This window comes from Oncorhynchus nerka, linkage group LG28 (assembly GCF_034236695.1).
Source record: "Oncorhynchus nerka isolate Pitt River linkage group LG28, Oner_Uvic_2.0, whole genome shotgun sequence".
Lineage (NCBI taxonomy): Eukaryota > Metazoa > Chordata > Actinopteri > Salmoniformes > Salmonidae > Oncorhynchus > Oncorhynchus nerka.
Window position 1 is genome coordinate 67,950,655 of NC_088423.1, and position 22,625 is coordinate 67,973,279.

A 22,625-nucleotide genomic window follows, 5' to 3' on the forward strand; every position below is an offset into this window, starting at 1 on the left:
ACCAGACCAGTATGCATGCAGGACTCATCACAGTATGTATTTGCTATGCAGGAAGCCAGGCAGGAATTTGACACACTTCCCACAGAGATTTGCCCCAGAATCAGACGGTTCACAGAGTTTAGTTTTTCTCTATAGTTAAATGTTTCCCTTGTCCCTGTGAGAAACCATTCCCTAATATGGAATCAGGTCGCCATTGTAATCAAGACTTGACTAATTGACTTACCTGTATAAATAAAGGTGAAATAAAAAAAACGTCTTTGTGAGAGTACCTCATTGAACTGTGAAAATGTTAGGTAGCCTCCTGCATTTGGTTTTGTAAGGGATTTTCCCCAAATAACACAAAAAAAGCTGTGCAACTGTCCCATGTTAGATGGATGTTTTGACAGGGGTCTGTGGGAATTAAACAATAAAAGTATCCCTCTTTGCATGATGCAAAACACATTTTATCACAACAAGATTATTGTGTTGCGATGTCCGTTTATACAGCGTAACCTTAGATTGATGCCACAGGAGGAAATAAGAAACAGATTGCAGATTTGTGCATTGGTCCTTGTGTACTGTTGTGTTTCGAAAAGGAGAGAAAGGAGGGAGGGAGGCAAGGTGAAAGCAGTACGTAGGGATTTATGTTTAGTTGATATGCTGCCTCCAGGACAGGGCATTGAGGACAGGGGCGGTGCCAGGACAGGCCAACAGGCCCTCTCTGACTGACGGACGGACAGACAAATAGACAGGCGATTATAGCTTTGTTGAAATTCATCCCTTGCAACGCAGACTGCCCTGCAGCCCTTTTTAATATGTCTTTATATTTACATTCCCTAATGCACTCTGAACTTTAAACGCATTATCTGGAATTCCACTGTTGAATAATTGTAATGGGAGACGTTTGATGGAGTGTTTTCATTTGTTCTCACAAAGACAGGAAATGGAATACTAGAAATGCAAGGGTCACCATTTCACTTTTCAAGCCAACACGTTTTGCTGTTGTTTGAGTTTGGTTTTGTCTTTGGGACGTGAGTGCATGTTATCCTGTTAAAGTCCTGTGTGAGGGAGAGTGAGTGAGCGCTGGGTGTAAGATGGGGACACAGTCAGGCTGTAGTGCAGCTTACCGCTTCATTCGTCTCGTGTAAAAAGCTGCTGGATACCAGCTTCGGGGTCACGTGACCAGGCTGGAATTCGCCCATTGTTCTTAGAAACAGCCGAGTAGAGCTGCGGAGACGGAGCACGGCATTCACACATCTGATCTGAACACTCAGTGCCTGGCTGCCGTGAGCTGGAGCTGGGACTGGCTCTGGCAGGTATACAGTACATTTACATTTAAGTCATTTAGCAGACGCTCTTATCCAGAGCGACTTACAAATTGGACAGTACTGCTGCTGTGGTTTGGTTAGAAGGTTGAGAAGGGAATTGGAATGAATCATTTGTAATGCACACAGTTCTCAATCAAAACATTTTAGAAAAATGTCTGCTTCGGTATGACTGATTTAGTGTTTCTGGTCTCTGTGTGGTTGTTAGTGATACTGTAGGGTTGAGAGGACAGTCTCTAGACCACACAGCTGAAAGCACCTGGAGTCTGCTCTGCTGCTGATGCAGTCAATGCCGAGGTGAAACCAGGGCCAGCAGAGACTAGGTCCTGACCCTATTAATATAGTTTGAGAGGAAGACGGCCGTCCTTTTTAACTGCTTATAGTTTTAGCCGTTCTTGACTGTTCCTAATATGCCTTATCACTCATTCCATGCTGTGATGTCAGTAATACGGCGCTCTCATAACAACACACACAGATCACACACACTCCATCACCGTAGCTACGTCCCAGGGCTAAAACAGCAGGACCTTCCCCGCACAGCCTGTGCAGGAAGCTCTGTTATTAGTTTTATAGAACAGAACCCCTCTGTGGAGATGGTGCAGAGGTCATGCTACATTGTTTTGTCTCCGATACTTTATATTTTTTAATTAGACTCAGGGTTCATCCATTTACCTTTCTGTTCTCTCTTCATAATTGCTACCATTCTTCATCTCACTATGTAGGCCTACAAAGGAAATAATGAACAAACCCAAAATAAATAATCAACTGTTTCTTTTTCTAGCCACAGAAGTCGAGATGAGGAGAGGATTTCCAAGCCCGGGGTGATGTCGACTCCTGTTAAAGGTTCCCAGGAGGCCCTAATCCAGGCCATCAGCGTCCAGCCACTGGCCAGAGAGGACAAACTGCCCCCGCTGCCAGGTCAGTCAGGACCCCTGCTGCCTCCACAGCTGCCTCCACCTGTCTAACTGCCTGAACCAAAACAGGCCTTGACACTCCTCTGTACTGTGCCTATCCCTCTCTGCTTCCCCCTCTCCTCTGCCCTGGATTGGAATGCGCTCTGTACTCCTTGTCCCACATATCAGAAAAGCCCAGTCCATAGTACTCTAGTCCATTCCTCTAGTGCAGCCTTTCTTAAAGTATGGGTCGCGACCCAAAGTGGGTCACAGACATGTTAATGGTGGGTTGTGACATGTCAGAGTAAAAACTATATACATATATATATTATTTAAATCTATTATTTAAATATATCTATATAGGGTCTGAACTTACTGTTGAGAGTTAGAATAGTATAATTCACAAGGTGCAATTTTGAAATTTGTTTGTGCATCAGCAATTTTTCTCTTTTGTCAGTCACTGACAGTCACTCAATTAGCCATGCCAGCTACCAATTGTTTTTATTGCTAAGTTAGTCTAGCCAGCTATCTACAGTAAACTTGTAATCATGAACCAGAGGAGGCTGCTGGGAGGAGCTATAAGAGGATGGGCTCATTGATATGGCTGGAATGGAATAAATGGAACCGTATCAAACATATGGAAACCACATCATTCCACGTCATTCCAGACATTACAATGAGTCATACCTCGTATAGTTCCTCCCACCAGCCTCCACTGTCATAAATGAATACCGACCAGACACACAGGGCACGTGACCAGGGGCCCTGACCTCCAGGGGGCCCCCATTGATTTTGTTTGTCACTCTCACTCAAATATCATATCAACATGACATAAGTAATGGCAAAATATGTAGAATTGCATGAAAGTAGCTTTAAAACTTCAAAGATTTCTCTACACACCATGGCAAAAATGTGTAGAATTGCAGGAAATTCAGGTTAAAACTTCAAATTTTCTCTCCAATGTAAAGAGGGGGGCCACTAAAATACACTACATGACCAAAAGTATGTGGACACCTGCTTACCGAACATCTCATTGCAAATTCATGGGCATTAATTTGGAGTTGTTCCCCCCTTTGCTGCTTGAACAGCCTCCACTCTTCTGGGAAGGCTTTCCACTAGATGTTGGAACATTTCAGAGGGGTCTTGATTCCATTCAGCCACAACAACATTAGAGAGGTCGGGCTTTGATGTTGGGTGATTAGGCCTGGCTCGCAGTCGGTGTTCCAATTCACCCCAAAGGTGTTCAATGGGGTCAAGTCTCCCACACCATCTCAACAAACCATTTCTGTATGGACCTCACTTTGTGCACTGGGGCATTGTCATGCTGAAACAGGAAAGGGCCTTCCCCAAACTGTTGCCACAAATTTGAAACCAGAGAATTGTCTAGAATATCATGGTATGCTGTAGTGTTAAGATTTCCCTTCACTGGAACTATGGGACCTAGCATGAACCATGAAAAACAGCCCAGACCATTATTTCTCCTCCACCAAACTTTACAGTTGGCACTATGCATTCGGGCAGGTAGTGTTCTCCTGGCATGGTTCTCAAGAGAACGTGTTTTTTTCTCCAGAGAACGTGTTTTCACTGCTCCAGAGTCCAATGGCGGCGATCTTTTCACCTCTCCAGCGGATGCTTGGCATTGCGCTTGTTGATCTTAGGCTTGTGTGCGGCTGCTCGGCCATGGAAACCAATTTCATAAGGCTCCCGACAAACCGTTCTTGTGCTGACATTGCTACCAGAGGCAGTTTGGAACTCACTACTGCATGTTGCAACCGAGGACAGACGTTTTTACGTGCTTCAGCACTCGGCGGTCCCGTTCTGTGAGCTTTTGTGGCCTACCACTTCGCGGCCGAGCCGTTGTTGCTCCTAGATGTTTCCACTTCACAATAACAGCACTTAAAGGTGGCATTCTATGACTGTGCCACGCTGAAAATCACTGAGCTCTTCAGTAAGGCCATTATACTGCCAATGTTTGTCTATGGAGATTGTATGGCTGTGTGCTCAATTTTATACACCTGTCAGCTACGGGTGTGGCTGAAATAGCCAAATCCACTCATTTGAAGGGCTGTCCATCCATATACTTTTGTGTATATATAGTTTATTTTGCCCGTGAGGCCTGGGGGCCCCTCAAACCAAATCTCGCTTAGGGCCCCCGAAAGGGGTCATGTTTTCATGAGCTTGGGTCCCAGGAAAACAGAGTTTCTCATGAAGCCCTGCTCTAGTGTTACGTAATGTTGACCTATTCCCGTAGCTATTTAAACTTAACTCTTAACTCTTAATAATCTTTACATTCACATTCCAGGTCAGTGTGTTTACATGTGTGTGTGATCATACTATCAGTATGTGACCAAAGTGTGTGTGTGTGTGTGTGTGTGTGTGTGTTGGTCCTGTAGAACCAAAGCCAGTGTATGCCCAGCCTGGCCAGCCTGATGTGGACCTGCCAGTCAGCCCCTCTGACGCCCCAGTGCCCAGCGCTGGTCATGATGACAGCATCCTCAGGTAACCCTCAGTCCTCCTGTTAAAGCCATGTTATTATTTCCCTTTATTTCAGTACCGTGTTATTTGCTGATTTGTAATCGCTCCCTGTAGAACAGTAGTGTCTCTAAACGTCTGTTTGTGTATGATGCCCACTCCCCATGCAGGCCGAGTATGAAGCTGGTGAAGTTTAAGAAGGGGGAGAGTGTTGGCCTGAGGCTGGCCGGAGGGAACGACGTGGGCATCTTTGTAGCCGGAGTCCTGGAGGACAGCCCAGCTGCCAAGGAAGGTCTGGAGGAAGGAGACCAGATTCTCAGGGTAAGAAGTCTATCTCAAACAGTAATATCTTCTTTACACATTTTATTATTATTAGCTGTTGGGTATGATTGTCACATTTTTGTCAACAAGGCCATTGTAAAGTTTTCTCTTTTGAAAGTGCGCAGGATGTGTGGTTTGACGTGTTCTTTTCCCACAGTGGATAAAGGGTATGCTCTGTACTAGCTGGAGAACATCTGCTGTAGTTCTTGTAACGGTCTCATCGCTGCCCACGCTTAGTTGGAAACACTTTGTGAAACTATGTGACCCACTAGCCTTGTGTTACTGTGTGGTCGCTGGTCATAGTGATGTTAGATAGAAAATGGTGATTACGGTGGATCAGTCTGAGGTCATCGCCTGGCTCTTCTCTTCTCTGTCTTTCCTTTGTTTACTCTGAACTGCACAATAGAGGTCGTTGTTGTTGTTCTCAGGCCCTGTCTGAAGTATTGTTGATGGAAGTCCCCTCTGATATCAGAGTTGGATTCATTTAATCATGTTTATCACTAGCCACACATTTTAACGAAACACACCATGCTTTGTGTTCCTCCCACACCATACCAAGGTGGTATGTGGGGAGGGCTAACTCCTCCTCTTTGCTAGCCTCCCTCCCTGCTGTACAAACACATCTCTAGACTCTGTGCGATTCCCTATGAGTGGGCTTCCAGGATTGTGTCCCAAATGGCACCCTTTTCACGATATAGTGCACTACTTTTGACCTCTTCACTATGTAGGGAAAGGTAGTGCACTATAGATAATAGGGTGCCATTTCAGACACAGCCCAGGATGTTGTTTTCCACCACTGGGCAGGGAGCCTGTGAGTGTTTCCTGGCCTTCACAGTGTGACTAGTTGAGATAAAGACTTGAAGTCTCCTTTCTGAGGAGGATAAAGGTTGTTCTCTATGATTCAACCCCATGTGTTCCTGGTTCAAACGCTGGCTCTGCAGCAGGGTAAATAAACGTGGTATTGTGCTGGGGACTGCAGGGGTTGAGGTGGGGAAGTAGACTGGCCTGAACCCTGGAGCGCTGATAGTCTCTGTTCTTCTCTCGCCCTTCTCTCTGTAGGTAAATAACGTAGACTTTGCTAACATCATCCGAGAGGAGGCTGTGCTGTTCCTCCTAGACCTTCCCAGGGGTGAAGAAGTCACCATTCTGGCCCAGAAGAAGAAGGATGGTGAGTAACATGGGGGGGACAACAGATGTTAGATAAATGAACGTTGCGATCTTGACCGGGTCAGAGAGAGTAAAGGTTTGAGTTTGCACAGAAACACACATTTTAAGTTAACCTGGTTACATGTGAACTGTACACACACTTTCAATTGTATAGCTGAATATTTATCCCTACTTAATTTCTTCTTCTACCAGTTTACCGTCGGATAGTGGAGTCTGATGTGGGCGACTCGTTCTACATCCGAACCCACTTTGAGTATGAGAAGGAGTCTCCGTATGGCCTGAGCTTCAACAAGGGAGAGGTGTTCCGTGTAGTGGACACCCTCTACAACGGCAAGCTGGGCTCCTGGCTCGCCATACGCATTGGCAAGAACCACCAGGAGGTGGAGAGAGGCATCATCCCCAACAAGAACAGGTAGAATACAGGAGAGAGGCATCATCCCCAACAAGAACAGGTAGAATACGGGAGAGAGACATCATCCCCAACAAGAACAGGTGGGATACGGGAGAGAGACATCATCCCCAACTAGAACAGGTAGAATACAGGAGAGAGACATCATCCCCAACAAGAACAGGTAGAATACAGGAGAGAGACATCATCCCCAACAAGAACAGGTAGAATACAGGAGAGAGACATCATCCCCAACTAGAACAGGTAGAATGCAGGAGAGAGACATCATCCCCAACAAGAACAGGTAGAATACAGGAGAGAGACGTCATCTCCAACTAGAACAGGTAGAATACAGGAGAGAGACATCATCCCCAACTAGAACCAGTAGTGTAGATTTCAGCAGAGCCTACTCCGTGGAGAGGGTAAGGTAGCTAAGGGGAGGTCGATGGGAGTAGTCAAATAAGACACCAGCAGCCTTGCTGTCGGTGTAGAGATGGTAAACAACAACCCAAACATAAGATGATGAACTGGGCTGTGTAAAGTAGGATACATTAACATCATCCCTAGTCTCAATTACACAGGTGACAACTGTTCTAGTGAGAAGGCATTTTCACTATGAGTCCTGTGAGGGTAGGAGACTATCTATTCATAATGAAACAGCAGACTGACAGAGTCCCTGTTGGAGTCTAGGCCTGGCCTGGCCTGACCAACAGCCCCTGGCTATGTTTAGAGAGAGAGAGACATTCCACACCATGGTGCAGACAGGGGAACCTCACAGTGCTCCCAACATACCAGCGTGACACCAATATTTGTCACATGCATACGTTAACGTAACCATTATACTCGGTGCACCGTGGCTACTCAGCCACGTTGTGTCCCTGGCCATGCCTGTATCCTCTTCAGTCAAATGTTTACTGAATTCTAGGTTATGTAAAGGTATAGAAGTATTTCAGAATAGAGTAGAGGTGGCCTAACGAGTGGTGCAGTAGTCTAAGGCACTGCATCGCAGTACTAGCTGTGCTGCTAGAGATCCTGGTTTGAGTCCATCCGGCCGCGACCAGGAGACCCATGGGGCGGCGCACAATTGGCCCAGCGTCGTCCGGGTTAGGGGAGGGTTTTGGTCGGCCGGGGTGTGCTTGTCCCATTGCGCTCTATCGACACCTGTGGCGGGCCGGGCGCCGTGCACGCTGACACGGTCGCCAGGTGTACGGTGTTTCCTCCAACACATTGGTGTGGCTGGCTTCCAGGTTAAGCGGGCAGGGTGTCAAGAAGCAGTGCTGTTGGCGGGGGTCGTGTTTCGGAGGACGCATGACTCTCGACCTTCGCCTCTCCCGAGTCCGTACGGGAGTTGCAGCGATGGGACAAGACTGTAACTAGCTATTGGATACTACGAAATTGGGGAGAAAATAAATAAGAATCGAGGTAAGTTGTATAGAATAACAGGGCTGTAAATGAGTCATTAACTGCACAAATTAAAAATAAACTGAGGACATGTTCGCAGTTTCCATTGAAATCCAATCATTGAATCCATTGCCTGTTGCCTGACCCCACTCTGTTCCCCCTCCCACAGGGCAGAGCAGTTGTCCAGTGTGCAGTATACCCTCCCCAAAACGCCAGGGGGTGACAGGGCTGACTTCTGGAGGTTCCGTGGTCTGCGGACCTCCAAGAGGAACCTGAGGAAGAGCAGAGAGGACCTGTCTGCCCAGCCGGTCCAGACCAAGTTCCCTGCCTATGAGAGGGTGGTGCTGAGAGAGGGTAGGTGATATCCAGAGCAGAGTCCATGGAAACATCACAATACCTAAACTAGCTTACCACTGAGAATGCTTTCCCAGTACATTGCTTCAATCTAAAAGAGTAGAAATGGGAATGCAGCCGTGTGTTTGTTGCCTACACATTCGGCCTTGAGAGGGGTTGATACTGTCAAATATGGTGTTTTGTGTCTTCTGTTATCCAGCTGGGTTCCTAAGGCCTGTGGTGATCTTTGGGTCCATCGCAGACGTGGCACGAGAGAAGCTGTCCAGAGAGGAGCCTGACCTGTTTGAGCTGGCCAGTGAGTAGCCTTTAGCTAGCCATTAGTAGCCATCTCACTGTCTGTCTCAGCCGTGTCTCACACACACACACACACAGCTGGAGTAACACAGTGCTTAGAGCAGCTCTGTGTTAGAGCCCAGAGGGCGCCCTCATCTGCCTACTCCAGGTCCACTTGAGGGAGTAGCTAGCATCTTTAGCATGTAGTGTTAATTCTAACACCCTCGACAGTATTGAATTTCAATTTTCCTAAGTGCACTACTCCAAAATCCACATGTAAAGTGATTCCAGCCCTGGACGTATTTTGCGTAACCTATATCTCTGTAAACCTTGTATTTTCTTTTCAGAAACACAGCAACATGAAGGAGTGGAAAGTATGTCATGAAGTGCATCAACTTGTTTGTATCAGTGCTAATTGATGCTAGTTAGCTAGGTGGTAGCCTACCCTCTGTACCGTAGATGTGTTTTCTGTAGTTGGTCATGTGTGGCCTGTTTCAGCCTGTAGGGAGGTTGTGGAATGGAATGACTGAATATAGCTAGTTATAGAGCATGTACCCATGGCACAGTCAAAATCCTATAGATAATAAGCTGCATACATAACAGTACTAGTCTTCATTATTAATTCCCAAGCCCCTAATGTCTGTGTGTGGACTACACCATAATCTGTACTTAAAATTTAAACTTTTACATTTGATTGGAGACGATGTAAGGGCTAGTGATGTTAGCACTCTGCAATTTAGAATGCTGCTTTTGTAGAGTTGAGTGGTGAAAGATAAGAGGCCATTTCTGCGCCAGATCCTGTGAAAAGTGTTGAGTTCTGAGTAGTGAAACTGCACCCAGGTCAGCTGGCCTCTCGAAGGGTCATTACCTTATGTTGGCAGATAGACCGATAAGGCCAGGCTAGCCATGTTTAAATAATTAACCTTTTTAGAACATTCCTGCTTAACTCCCCTGACTTTTATATCCATTTTTAATTTTGAATTATGAATCTATTTGAAATGATTCCCTATCTTCTTGTATGTGCATTATCCCACTTCAATGCTTTTCACACATGTAACACATTTCCTGCATTACGGATTATACTGTACTGTAATGTCTGTAGTTGCACGCGCACATTCATAATGACACAACCTCCTATTTTATGTTTTGAAATGTGCTTAAGGCATATTGCATGCATTAGGGTGAAGGTAATGAGCTGAGATGCATAGTGAGCTCTGCAGTAATATGACACCGTAACACTGTCCCTTCTCCCCCTCTGCAGAGAGTGAGCCCAAAGACGCAGGAAAAGACCAGCGAGGCTCCGGGATCATTCGCCTCCACACCATTAAACAGATCATTGACCGGGTGAGTGAGACTACTTAATACACGGATACGCACGCACACACACACACACACACACACACACACGCGCATGCACTCACAGGCAGATCCCCTCTTAAAGCACATATAGTACACACACACACATCCATAGGTAGACTCATCCATGGCTCACTACTGCTCTCTGGTGTTCATTGAATTATGAACGTTTTTATTTGACCAATATATGAAAAATATAGTCTAAAACAGCAGTCTGAGCAAACCTTTTAGTGTTCGTATATAGATCAGATATTCATTATTTATTTATGGGGGGTGTCCTTAGGACCGGCATGCTGTGCTGGACATCACACCCAACGCTGTGGACCGTTTGAACTACGCCCAGTGGTACCCCATCGTGGTGTTCCTCAACCCGGACAGCAAGCAGGGCGTCAAGACCATGAGAACCAGGCTGTGCCCCGAGTCCAGGAAGTCAGCCAGGAAACTCTACGAGAGAGCCCTCAAACTGAGGAAGAACAACCACCACCTCTTCACCAGTGAGTTTCTATGAGAGGGAGGGGAAGAGAGAATTAGTGAGTGGGAGGTAGGGAGAGATGGAGTTGTCAGGAGTGAGAGAGGCTAGGGCTGCGTGCTGTACTGTAGTGTGGACCAGGGGCGCAACTTTGGTTTTAATCCAGTCGGATTAATACTCCAAACAGCCTACCCGACCGCTCGGAGGCGTCCGCATGGTCCTAAAGCACACCGTTACCTCGTTTTGTATCGCATTCCAATGATAAAACTGGTGCGGACAAAAATGCAATTTCAGAATGTGGGGGGGACTTGTCCCCCGTCCCCCGCAGGCAGGGCTGCTCAGGGCTCCGAGCTAACCTCCCACAGGACCCCAGCCGTCATTACCCATTCCCTGCACGGCCCTGCCCCGTATGAAATGGGAGGCGTCTCTTCATTTTTTTTAGCGTCTGCTGGCAATAAAGAGAGAGACCCCAGGAGAGCAGAGAGCACAGACAGCCTCTCCTTTCCCATCCATGTTGAGTTACTCCCTTATTCCACATGGGTCTGTAGATGAAGCACTGCCTGGTATTTTAAGAACAAGCCTAGAGAGAGAGAGAACAACAGAGAAGTGTCACCTGTGGTATTTGTGTAAGGTCAAACAGATTGACATCTGCCAGGCAGCGCTATAGACATAAGTGTTGTTGGACTCATGACAGCTCATAGATACAACAGTGGTAATATAATGCTTACACACCGCAACAACCTGTGCTTACACACCGCAACAACCTGTGCTTACACACCGCAACAACCTGTGCTTACACACCGCAACAACCGGTGCTTACACACCGCAACAACCTGTGCTTACACACCGCAACAACCGGTGCTTACACACCGCAACAACCGGTGCTTACACACCGCAACAACCTGTGCTTACACACCGCAACAACCTGTGCTTACACACCGCAACAACCTGTGCTTACACACCGCAACAACCTGTGCTTACACACCGCAACAACCGGTGCTTACACACCGCAACAACCTGTGCTTACACACCGCAACAACCTGTGCTTACACACCGCAACAACCGGTGCTTACACACCGCAACAACCTGTGCTTACACACCGCAACAACCGGTGCTTACACACCGCAACAACCAATGCTTACACACCGCAACAACCTGTGCTTACACACCGCAACAACCTGTGCTTACACACCGCAACAACCTGTGCTTACACACCGCAACAACCGGTGCTTACACACCGCAACAACCTGTGCTTACACACCGCAACAACCGGTGCTTACACACCGCAACAACCGGTGCTTACACACCGCAACAACCTGTGCTTACACACCGCAACAACCTGTGCTTACACACCGCAACAACCTGTGCTTACACACCGCAACAACCTGTGCTTACACACCGCAACAACCTGTGCTTACACACCGCAACAACCTGTGCTTACACACCGCAACAACCGGTGCTTACACACCGCAACAACCTGTGCTTACACACCGCAACAACCCGGTGCTTACACACCGCAACAACCGGTGCTTACACACCGCAACAACCTGTGCTTACACACCGCAACAACCTGTGCTTACACACCGCAACAACCTGTGCTTACACACCGCAACAACCTGTGCTTACACACCGCAACAACCGGTGCTTACACACCGCAACAACCGGTGCTTACACACCGCAACAACCTGTGCTTACACACCGCAACAACCTGTGCTTACACACCGCAACAACCTGTGCTTACACACCGCAACAACCTGTGCTTACACACCGCAACAACCTGTGCTTACACACCGCAACAACCGGTGCTTACACACCGCAACAACCTGTGCTTACACACCGCAACAACCGGTGCTTACACACAGCAACAACCGGTGCTTACACACCGCAACAACCTGTGCTTACACACCGCAACAACCTGTGCTTACACACCGCAACAACCTGTGCTTACACACCGCAACAACCGGTGCTTACACACCGCAACAACCTGTGCTTACACCGCAACAACCGGTGCTTACACACCGCAACAACCTGTGCTTACACACCGCAACAACATGTGCTTACACACCGCAACAACCGGTGCTTACACACCGCAACAACCTGTGCTTACACACCGCAACAACCTGTGCTTACACACCGCAACAACCTGTGCTTACACACCGCAACAACCGGTGCTTACACACCGCAACAACCTGTGCTTACACACGCAACAACCGGTGCTTACACACCGCAACAACCTGTGCTTACACACCGCAACAACCTGTGCTTACATACCGCAACAACCTGTGCTTACACACCGCAACAACCGGTGCTTACACACCGCAACAACCTGTGCTTACACACCGCAACAACCTGTGCTTACACACCGCAACAACCGGTGCTTACACACCGCAACAACCGGTGCTTACACACCGCAACAACCTGTGCTTACACACCGCAACAACCGGTGCTTACACACCGCAACAACCGGTGCTTACACACCGCAACAACCTGTGCTTACACACCGCAACAACCTGTGCTTACACACCGCAACAACCGGTGCTTACACACCGCAACAACCTGTGCTTACACACCGCAACAACCTGTGCTTACACACCGCAACAACCTGTGCTTACACACCGCAACAACCTGTGCTTACACACCGCAACAACCGGTGCTTACACACCGCAACAACCTGTGCTTACACACCGCAACAACCTGTGCTTACACACCGCAACAACTCTGGGGTGATACTGGAAATAAGCTTTTCGCCTCATGTAGAACAATAATGAATCATCAATATCTGAATCAATGCTAGTTAGACATATCAATTACTTACTAGTTCAGGGCCCGGTCTCCCAAAAGCATCTTAAGGTTAAGTTCATCGTTAGAACCTTCGTAGGTGCATCGTTAAATCTCAGAGCTGTTTTCCCCCAAACCATCGTTAACGTTGCACTTGAAAACACTCGTAATCTAACGCCTGCCACAGACCACTCGTAGAACAGCTAAGTGCGGCAATTTTGTTTTGCCCCCCCGCGTCACTTTATACACAGAAGATCTTCAATAAACATGGAATCACATGGTTTATCCGTCTCTCTGTCCCACCGAGAACTTCAGAACAAAGTTGACTACAAATACAAAAGTTGCCAATGTCTTTGCAATTGATACAAACAAGTGACATATAAAAAGGTGGTTCAAATGAAAATCAAGATGACTGCATTAAAATATAAACAATAGGCTATAGGCCTATTTCAGTCATATTGAAATACATTTCATGTTCAATCAATTGAGTTCTGTTTTGCTACTTGTAGGGTACTGTCTGTAATTTGTCTCAATATATCTCAAAAATATCTCTCTAGTCGAGGAGCTAATCCGTCGTCAGTATTTTGACATAATTAGAATGTTAAGGTAAGATTTTAATGGAGAAAGCTGATCCTAGATCAGCGCTTCCTGTCTTTTGATCCTATCAGTATCGACACATGCTCCAACGGCACGATAAGTGACCATTCTCTCTGCGTGGTGTTGTCAACGTTCCATTGCTATCGGGAAACTGGACTCTGATGTGTTAATCGTAATGGTTTTTCATGAGGTTGTGAGAACAGATTTTCACAGTGATTATGAGAATTGTGTTATCGGCTGACTGTTCATTTGAGTGGTGCTTTGTCTCTGCTCCTTCTCTTCGCTCTATCCTTCCCAAGCCACCATTAACATGAATAATATGAATGACGGGTGGTACGGTGCCCTGAAGGAGACCATTCAACAGCAGCAGAACCAGCTGGTGTGGGTTTCAGAGGGAAAGGTAAGATACTCAGCGCCGAGACTAACCACATCAAACACTTACCAATACATTTCATTTTCATGAAAATGTTTTATTCAAATTTATGTCAGACAATATATTTTGTGCATGAATACGTTTTTCTTTGCCATTCATTTCTCTGTCTCTCCACACTGTAATGTTTCTGCATCTGCTCTTTCTTTATCTCCCTTCCCCCTGTCCCTGTCCCTCTCCCTGTCCCTCTCCCTGTCCCTCTCCCTGTCCCTCCCCCCTGTCCCTCTCCCTGTCCCTCTCCCTGTCCCTCTCCCTGTCCTTCTCCCTGTCCCTCTCTCCCTCCCTCTCTCCCTGTCCCTCTACCTGTCCCTCTCCCTGTCTCTCTCCCTCTCTGTCCCTCTCCCTGTCCCTCTCCCTGTCCCTCCCCCTGTCCCTCTCCCTGTCCCTCTCTCCCTGTCCCTCTCCCTGTCCCTCTCCCTGTCCCTCTCCCTGTCCCTTCCCCCTGTCCCTCTCCCTCCCTCTCTCCCCTGCTGTCCTCCTGTCGTGTCTCCCCAGGCGGACGGTGCTCCAGATGATGACCTGGATCTGCATGATGACCGTCTGTCGTACCTGTCGGCTCCGGGCAGTGAGTATTCCATGTACAGCACGGACAGCCGCCACACCTCCGACTACGAGGACACGGACACAGAGGGCGGGGCCTACACCGACCAGGAACTAGACGAGACGCTGAACGACGAGGTGGGCCTGCCCACTGAGCCCGCCATCACCCGCTCCTCGGAGCCCGTCCGAGAGGACCCGCCAGTCATCCAGGAGCCCCTGAGGTACGGCGGGTACCAGCACACAGTGCAGCCCGACCCCCTGAACCGGATCGACCCAGCCGGGTTCAAGGCACCAGTGGCCCAGCAGGTACCGTTTATGAGAGCCGTTCATCTGCCCTGTTGTCTCGAATCCGTGGTGTGCGTGAGGAGAGTGTTCTGGCGCCGCTATTGAAGCAGTGTTTTAAAACAGTATTATCTACTAACACAAAACAAAGAAAAAAAGATGGAAAGAAAATTTGTATCCACTTAAGTATTTATTCACTATTGTTGTTTGTGTGTTTTTTTTATTTTTGAAGAAAAAAAGAGAAAAAAGCAAGAATAAGCTTGACTGTTATAATCAGTATTCACGACCTGCGTTAGTGTGACTGTTATAATCAGTATTCACGACCTGCGTTAGTGTGACTGTTATAATCAGTATTCACGACCTGCGTTAGTGTGACTGTTATAATCAGTATTCACGACCTGCGTTAGTGTGACTGTTATAATCAGTATTCACGACCTGTGTTAGTGTGACTGTTATAATCAGTATTCACGACCTGTGTTAGTGTGACTGTTATAATCAGTATTCACGACCTGCGTTAGTGTGACTGTTATAATCAGTATTCACGACCTGCGTTAGTGTGACTGTTATAATCAGTATTCACGACCTGTGTTAGTGTGACTGTTATAATCAGTATTCACGACCTGTGTTAGTGTGACTGTTATAATCAGTATTCACGACCTGTGTTAGTGTGACTGTTATAATCAGTATTCACGACCTGTGTTAGTGTGACTGTTATAATCAGTATTCACGACCTGTGTTAGTGTGACTGTTATAATCAGTGTTCACGACCTGTGTTAGTGTGACTGTTATAATCAGTGTTCACGACCTGTGTTAGTGTGACTGTTATAATCAGTGTTCACGACCTGTGTTAGTGTGACTGTTATAATCAGTATTCACGACCTGCGTCAGTGTGACTGTTATAATCAGTGTTCACGACCTGTGTTAGTGTGACTGTTATAATCAGTATTCACGACCTGCGTCAGTGTGACTGTTATAACCAGTGTTCACCACATGCGTTAGTGTGACTGTTATAACCAGTGTTCACGACCTGCATTAGTGTGACTGTTATAATCAGTATTCACGACCTGTGTTAGTGTGACTGTTATAATCAGTGTTCACGACCTGTGTTAGTGTGACTTTTATAATCAGTATTCACGACCTGTGTTAGTGTGACTGTTATAATCAGTATTCACGACCTGTGTTAGTGTGACTGTTATAATCGGTGTTCACGACCTGCGTTAGTGTGACTGTTATAATCGGTGTTCACGACCTGCGTTAGTGTGACTGTTATAATCAGTGTTCACGACCTGCGTTAGTGTGACTGTTATAATCAGTGATCACGACCTGCGTTAGTGTGACTGTTATAATCAGTGTTCACGACCTGCGTTAGTGTGACTGTTATAATCAGTGTTCACGACCTGTGTTAGTGTGACTTATAATCAGTATTCACGACCTGCGTTAGTGTGACTGTTATAATCAGTGTTCACGACCTGCGTTAGTGTGACTGTTATAATCAGTATTCACAACCTGCGTTAATGTGACTGTTATAATCAGTGTTCACGACCTGCGTTAGTGTGCCTGTTTTTGTTGATGTTGATGTTCTCACTGAGGAGACAAAGTTTTATGTCTGTCAAGTGTCTGTATCGGTACCCACCTATGTGCTCTTCCTTGTTGTTTCACTTGTGATTCGGACTGATACCGTGACACAGGAAAGTATTATGTGCATGCTGGAAATGTCAGTGTTAACCACGTATTGCTGTAAATGTATTTATCTGGGTCAATTCGGCCGTTATGATATACACGAAACGTTTGTCTTCTGATGTGTAAAAGAGAAAAAAAGAAAAGGAAAACATTGTACTGTAATCTAGAATTAAAGTCCAATCAGACAACATAAACAACAGAAACTTTGTCCTGTTACGAATTCTTACGTGGCAGATTGATCATCTAAAGCCATCAGTTGAATTTGGTCCGAGGATGGTGAGTTACTGAGTCGGTCGGTGGAGGAGGTACAGAGCAGGCTGTGTTACGCTGTAACGTTAACATTAGTGAGGGTGTATCTCCCTCGTGCAGTAGCACCGTGTATTAAACGTTTCTGAACCACTTCACAGAATGAGAAAGCAGAGGCTGTTCCGGCCACCATGCCTATCCTCCCCCAGCAGCCTGAGCAGCCTGTGTTACTGGCTGAGACAGAGGCAGCGCCCCCTGCTGTCAACAAAACTGTAAATGGTGTAGCGGGTTTGAGCCATGGTTTAAGCCTTGGCACTATCGCTGCTCCCCAGAGCAAACCCAACCCAGGCCCCGGCCCCGAGGCTGACAGGCTTAGGATGCCCACCCCTGATCTAGCTCAGCCCCTGGCCCCGGCCCCAACGCTCGAACCCGAACCCCTACAATCCGGACCGCCCAGTTCAGAACCACAGGTACCCATCGTCTGGACATGGCCTGGCCCGGCCGACCCCGCTGTCGGTCTGCTGTGGCCTGTCGCTGCCTGCCTGTGTACCGCCCGCCACGCTTTCCTTTCACTCTTGCATGCTTGCCCGCTGTCCACTGTGTGCGTCTGAGAGAGAGAGAGAGAAAGAGAGAGAGAGAAAGAGAGAGAGAAAGAGAGAGAGAGAGAGAGAGAGAGAGAGAGAGAGAGAGAGAGAGAGAGAGAGAGAGAGAGAGAGAGAGAGAGAGAGAGAGAGAGAAAGAGAGAATATAGACTGATTGCTGCATTGGTGTGGTACCTATATAGAGAAGAGCAGCGAAGAACCTGAGGCTCTCACTGTTGCTTACCCTCTTTGCATGGCTACAACATGTTTCAGTTGGTTTCTCTTCTGTTTAAACGTAGCAGTAGAACTGATGATAGTGGTGTACTGGTTGATTGAATGGGCCATTTTAATTATATCGAATAAATAAATATCAAATAATATATTATTTGGCGACATTCTCTTCAAGTCATCAATCAGTATTTGGGATGTTTTATGGACATTTTATTCCCTGAATTTGAAATGTAGCCATTCCGCTCCAACTGTGGAGTATACATTTTATGGCTTTTAAACATCCCATGAAGTTCAAGTAAATTATGACTTTTTTGTTCAATGGCTACTTTTCAAATGCCATGGTTTTTAGTAGGGTTTACGTTGTGCGGGGGGACATGCAGTATTTTCATTTGGCTTGTAATGTTATCAAGATATAGTTTTTATTTTGTTTTGTATCTACTTTGTTTGTTTTGTTTTTGGGTTGCTGTTTAAACAAAAGTGGTATGTTGTGTATATATTGAGAGCTCCTGTGTGTATTGGCTGCTCTGATCTGACATTCAGACCTGCATTCTGTTTGACCTGACCTTTAACCCCTACCTCTGAGTGTCTCTATTTCAGGTCTCCCTGCTTCCTCTCTCTGCTTCCTCCTTCAGCCATTATTAATCTTCTGTTTTAATATTCTACGTTGCCTTCTGTCACTTGATTCTTATATTTATAAGCACATTTATTTATTGGATGTGTGCTACTGGTTGCTCTTGTCCCATTACTCACCATATGTTTCTTCCATTGTTTATTTCCTCAGATGTACAAGAAGGATCCCTACCTGGAGGAGCCAGTCAGAGTGAACCAAGGTGGTGTAAAGCCGTCTCCGGCGATGGGGCCGCCCATGACCTACGAGTCCCAGCCTCCGTACCAGGACCAACACCCGTACAGAGATTACGATCACCCGCCCAACCGCTACGACGGGGGTGGCTACCTGGAACCAAAGTATCGTAACTTCGACTCTCAACTGCACCACGAGAAAAACGTGCCTCACTACGATGACCAGTGGCCTCCATACAACCAGCAGACCTCTGGCCCACCACCCCACCAGCAGCAGCACCCCCCTGGGCCTGGCTACGACCCCCGGCTGTCCTATGAAGATGGACCCGAGCGAGACAGCCCCCCTCAGCCTCGCTATGATGAGAACCCGCTGGGCTACAACGGACGACCTCGCTACGGCAAGCCAGCAGGACCAGGACCCATCCGCTACGATGAGCCTCCTCCATCCGTCCCAGGGGGCTACACTCCCCTACGTTACGACCAGGAGCCTCACCCGTATCCCCCTGCAACACGCTCTCCAGAGCCCCCGAAACAATACTACCAGGGGGAGCCTGCCCAGCGACCAGGACCTGGTCCTGCCTACAACCAGGCAACACCACAGCACCGAGGCTACAAGCCCCCATCCCAACAGTATGAACCCATCATGAACTTTGACGCCCCAGTGCCCGCACCCAAACCACAACCAGAGGCTCTCCGTCCCTCACCTGGGGACACGGTGATCACTACAGCCCCCAATCCTCTTCCCCCTCCCCCCAGAGTGGAGCTGGAGGACGACCCGGCCATAAGGGCCCAGTCGGTGCTGTCCAGGGTCAAGATGTTTGAGAACAAGCGCTCTGTGTCTGTGGACCGAGCCAAGGAGGCAGGAGACACCGTCGGGCCCAGGGTAAGCATCTGGAAAACACCTCACTCTTGTGCACGTATGTAAAGCTCAGAGTGCTTGACTTGGGCACGAGCTCAAATGCTCTACTGCCTGAGCTCCTGTTCCTCTTATAGAATATTAGCTCAAAAGTATTGTGGAGCTCCTGCACCTAAATGCAAACAGTAGCGGCACATAAAATGAGTACCAGAACCTATTTCAGTCCAAGTTAAGCACTGGTAATGCTCACAGGGTTACCTGACCCTGACCTCTTCTAATTCTATTTGATTGGTCCATGTGATGTCCGTAAAGGTTTACTTTTCCAGGAATTTTATTTGCATTTCTATCTTGCTCCCACAGTCAGCAGATCTGCCCACCAAACCAGGCGTGTGCATTCCTAAAGCCAACTCGCTCAGCAATCTGGACCAGGAGAAGTCGTTCAGGTAATGAGTCATAATGGAGTACAGCCCTGAGAACCCCCACCACCACCACACACACACACTACATCACACCACAGAACAGATGCTGCTTTATCTCTGAGGGCCAGATATGTCTGTTAGGGCTGTCAGGTGATCCACTCTGAAGTGGATAATAGGGCTTAGAAAGGTAAATGACTTTTGAAGATATGACAGTGTACTGTATTGTATGGCTGCCGTCTTGTGTGCTCTGACCCAACTTAGCCATTATTTTGATGTTTATCTACTTTTTTGGCACTAAATCTATCCGCTATCATTACATATGATCAACAAATACTTTTGAACATCAGACCGGCTCTTACTTAACTCAATTCTGGGTTCAACTACGAGTTTGACTCATCTGCCCTGGGCTCTTTGTGTACCTCCAACCAAATCTTCGGGCTACCCAAGAGGAAACGCCGGCGAAAAGGAGGCAGGAGAGTGGCCGTCCTGGCGAGTCGAAGGAAAACCAGCCACCAGTTCCCTTCATTCTATTGGCCACTTGATAATAAGATGGATGACCTCTAGCGGGACTCTCGTAACTGCAATATCCTCTGTTTTTCTGAAACATGGCTTTCAGACAAAATACTTGATGGATTCTCCATTCACCGAGCGGACAGGATATCGGATTCAGGGAAATCTAGAGTGGGAGAGCTAAGTCTCTTCATCAGCAGCAAATGTTGTGCAGACTCTAGCGCAGTAGAAGGGAGTTTTGTCCTATTGTTCACGTCTTGAAATACCTGATGGTCAAATGCTGACCTTTTAACCTCCCGAGAGACTTTTCATCTGTTATTGTGACTGCTGTATATATTCCACATCAGGACAACAACAACAAGCTGGCACTTGATGAACTGTACGAGGCTATAAACAAGCAGGAAACCATGCACCCGGATGCTGCTTTTCTTGTTCCCGGTGATTTTAATTCCGCGCCACTCCTGCTTCCTGTTTACAAACAAAAGCTCAAACAGGAAGACCCATGATGTGCTCCATAGAAAATGGTCTACCGGAGCAGAAGCTATTCTACAGGACTGCTTTGCTAGCACTGACTGGAATTTGCTAATCAGGAAATGCATCGCTGACATCGTCCCCACAGTGAAGGTTTGCTGCTTCCCCAAACTAAAGCCCTGAATTAACACAGAGGTGCGTGTTAAGCTAAAGGACAGAGCTACTGCTCACTGGGCTATAGCAGCGAACCGTGAGGCTATGGCCGAGGACACGAATGCGTACAAGAAGTCCCGCTACGACCTCTGCAGAGCTATCGAACAGGCAAAGGGGTAAGATCTAAACGAGGTGGAATCCTATTATACCGGCTCTGAGTCATGTGGCAGGGGCTACAGTAAATTATGGACTACAAAGGAAGCCCTAGCCGTGATCTGCCTAATGAAGTCTCTCTACCAGGCAATCTCAATGCCTTTTATCAATGCTTCGACAAAAACAACACAGAGCCCAGCATGAGGGCCCCCGCTGAGCCAGAGGACTGGGTGATCTCTCTCTGAGGCTGACATGAGTAAGGTTTTTAAGTGTGTCAACACGCGTAAGGCAGCATGTGTCTTCAGAGACATTTTCAACCTCTCCTTGTCCCAGTCTGTAATCCCCACGTTTCAAGCTGACTACCATCATTCCTGTTCATCAAAACTCTAAGGTATCCTGCCACATTAACTACCGTCCTGTAGCACTCACATCTGTAATAATTAAGTGCTTTGAAAGGTTGGTCATTGCACACATGAACTCCGTCATCCCAGATAGCCTGGACCCACTCCAATTTGCATACCACCCTAACAGATCCATAGATGACGCAATATCAATTGCACACCACACTGCCCTCTCCCACCATAGTGCCCTCCAAGAGTGTCACCAAGCTCGGGACCCTGGGATGGAACACCTTCCTCTGTAACTGGATCCTGGTCTTCCTGATGGTCGACCCCAGGTGGTAAGAGTAGGCAACAACACCTCCCTACAACAATGGGGCCTACAACAATGGGGCCTGGGAGGTAGGTAGGTAGGTGAGTGAGTGAGGTAGGTAGGTAGGTAGGTGGGTGGGTAGGTAGGTGAGTAAGTGGAGTTAGGTAGGTAGGTAGGTAGGTAGGTAGGTGAGTGAGGTTAGGTAGGTGAGTGGGTGAGTGAGGTAGGTAGGTGAGTGAGTGAGTTAGGTGGGTAGGTAGGTAGGTGAGTGAGTGAGTGAGGTAGGTAGGTAGGTAGGTGAGTGAGTGAGGTAGGTAGGTAGGTAGGTGAGTGAGGTAGGTAGGTTGTTAGGTAGGTGAGTGAGTGAGTGAGGTAGGTAGGTAGGTAGGTAGGTAGGTAGGTAGGTAGGTGGGTGGGTGGGTGAGTGAGGTAGGTGAGGTGGGTGAAGTGGGGTGGGTAGGTAGGTGAAGGAAGGTAGGTAGGTAGGTGGGTAGGTGGGTGAGGTGGGTGGGTGGTGGGTGAGTGAGTGAGGTGGGTGAGTGGAGTGAGGTAGGTGGGTAGGTAGGTGAGTGGGTAGGTAGGTAGGTGGTAGGTAGTTGAGTGGGTGGAGTGGGTAGGTAGGTAGGTGAATGAGGCAGGTAGGTAGGTAGGTGAGGTAGGTAGGTAGGTAGGTAGGTAGGTAGGTGGGTGGTGACTGAGTGGGTAGGTGGGTGGGTAGGTAGGTGGTGAGTGTGAGTGAGTGAGGTGGGTAGGTAGGTAGGTAGGTGAGTGAGTGGGTAGGTAGTGGGTGAGTGGAGGTGGTGAGTGGTAGGTAGGTAGGTAGGTAGGTAGGTGGTGGAGTGAGGTAG

The 22,625-nt window shown here is 47.6% G+C and overlaps 1 protein-coding gene across 14 annotated transcripts in view; it reads left to right on the forward strand.

Annotated features, from left to right (window-relative positions):
- The window catches only part of LOC115113578 (tight junction protein ZO-1-like), a 179,298-nt gene that overhangs the window by 132,584 nt on the left and 24,089 nt on the right, over positions 1-22,625 (forward strand). For 8 of the 14 annotated variants that reach the window (XM_065013035.1, XM_065013036.1, XM_065013032.1 and 5 more), the window contains 15 exons: positions 2,086-2,222; positions 4,591-4,696; positions 4,840-4,990; positions 6,050-6,158; positions 6,350-6,569; positions 8,116-8,300; positions 8,500-8,595; positions 8,921-8,947; positions 9,835-9,917; positions 10,213-10,423; positions 14,073-14,173; positions 14,699-15,049; positions 17,113-17,421; positions 18,545-19,447; positions 19,781-19,863. In XM_065013035.1, coding sequence (XP_064869107.1) covers positions 2,086-2,222; positions 4,591-4,696; positions 4,840-4,990; positions 6,050-6,158; positions 6,350-6,569; positions 8,116-8,300; positions 8,500-8,595; positions 8,921-8,947; positions 9,835-9,917; positions 10,213-10,423; positions 14,073-14,173; positions 14,699-15,049; positions 17,113-17,421; positions 18,545-19,447; positions 19,781-19,863 — 3,072 coding nt within the window. The remainder of the gene's footprint in view (positions 1-2,085; positions 2,223-4,590; positions 4,697-4,839; positions 4,991-6,049; positions 6,159-6,349; positions 6,570-8,115; positions 8,301-8,499; positions 8,596-8,920; positions 8,948-9,834; positions 9,918-10,212; positions 10,424-14,072; positions 14,174-14,698; positions 15,050-17,112; positions 17,422-18,544; positions 19,448-19,780; positions 19,864-22,625) is intronic. The other 6 variants (XM_065013037.1, XM_065013038.1, XM_065013045.1 and 3 more) reach the window with 3 other exon arrangements.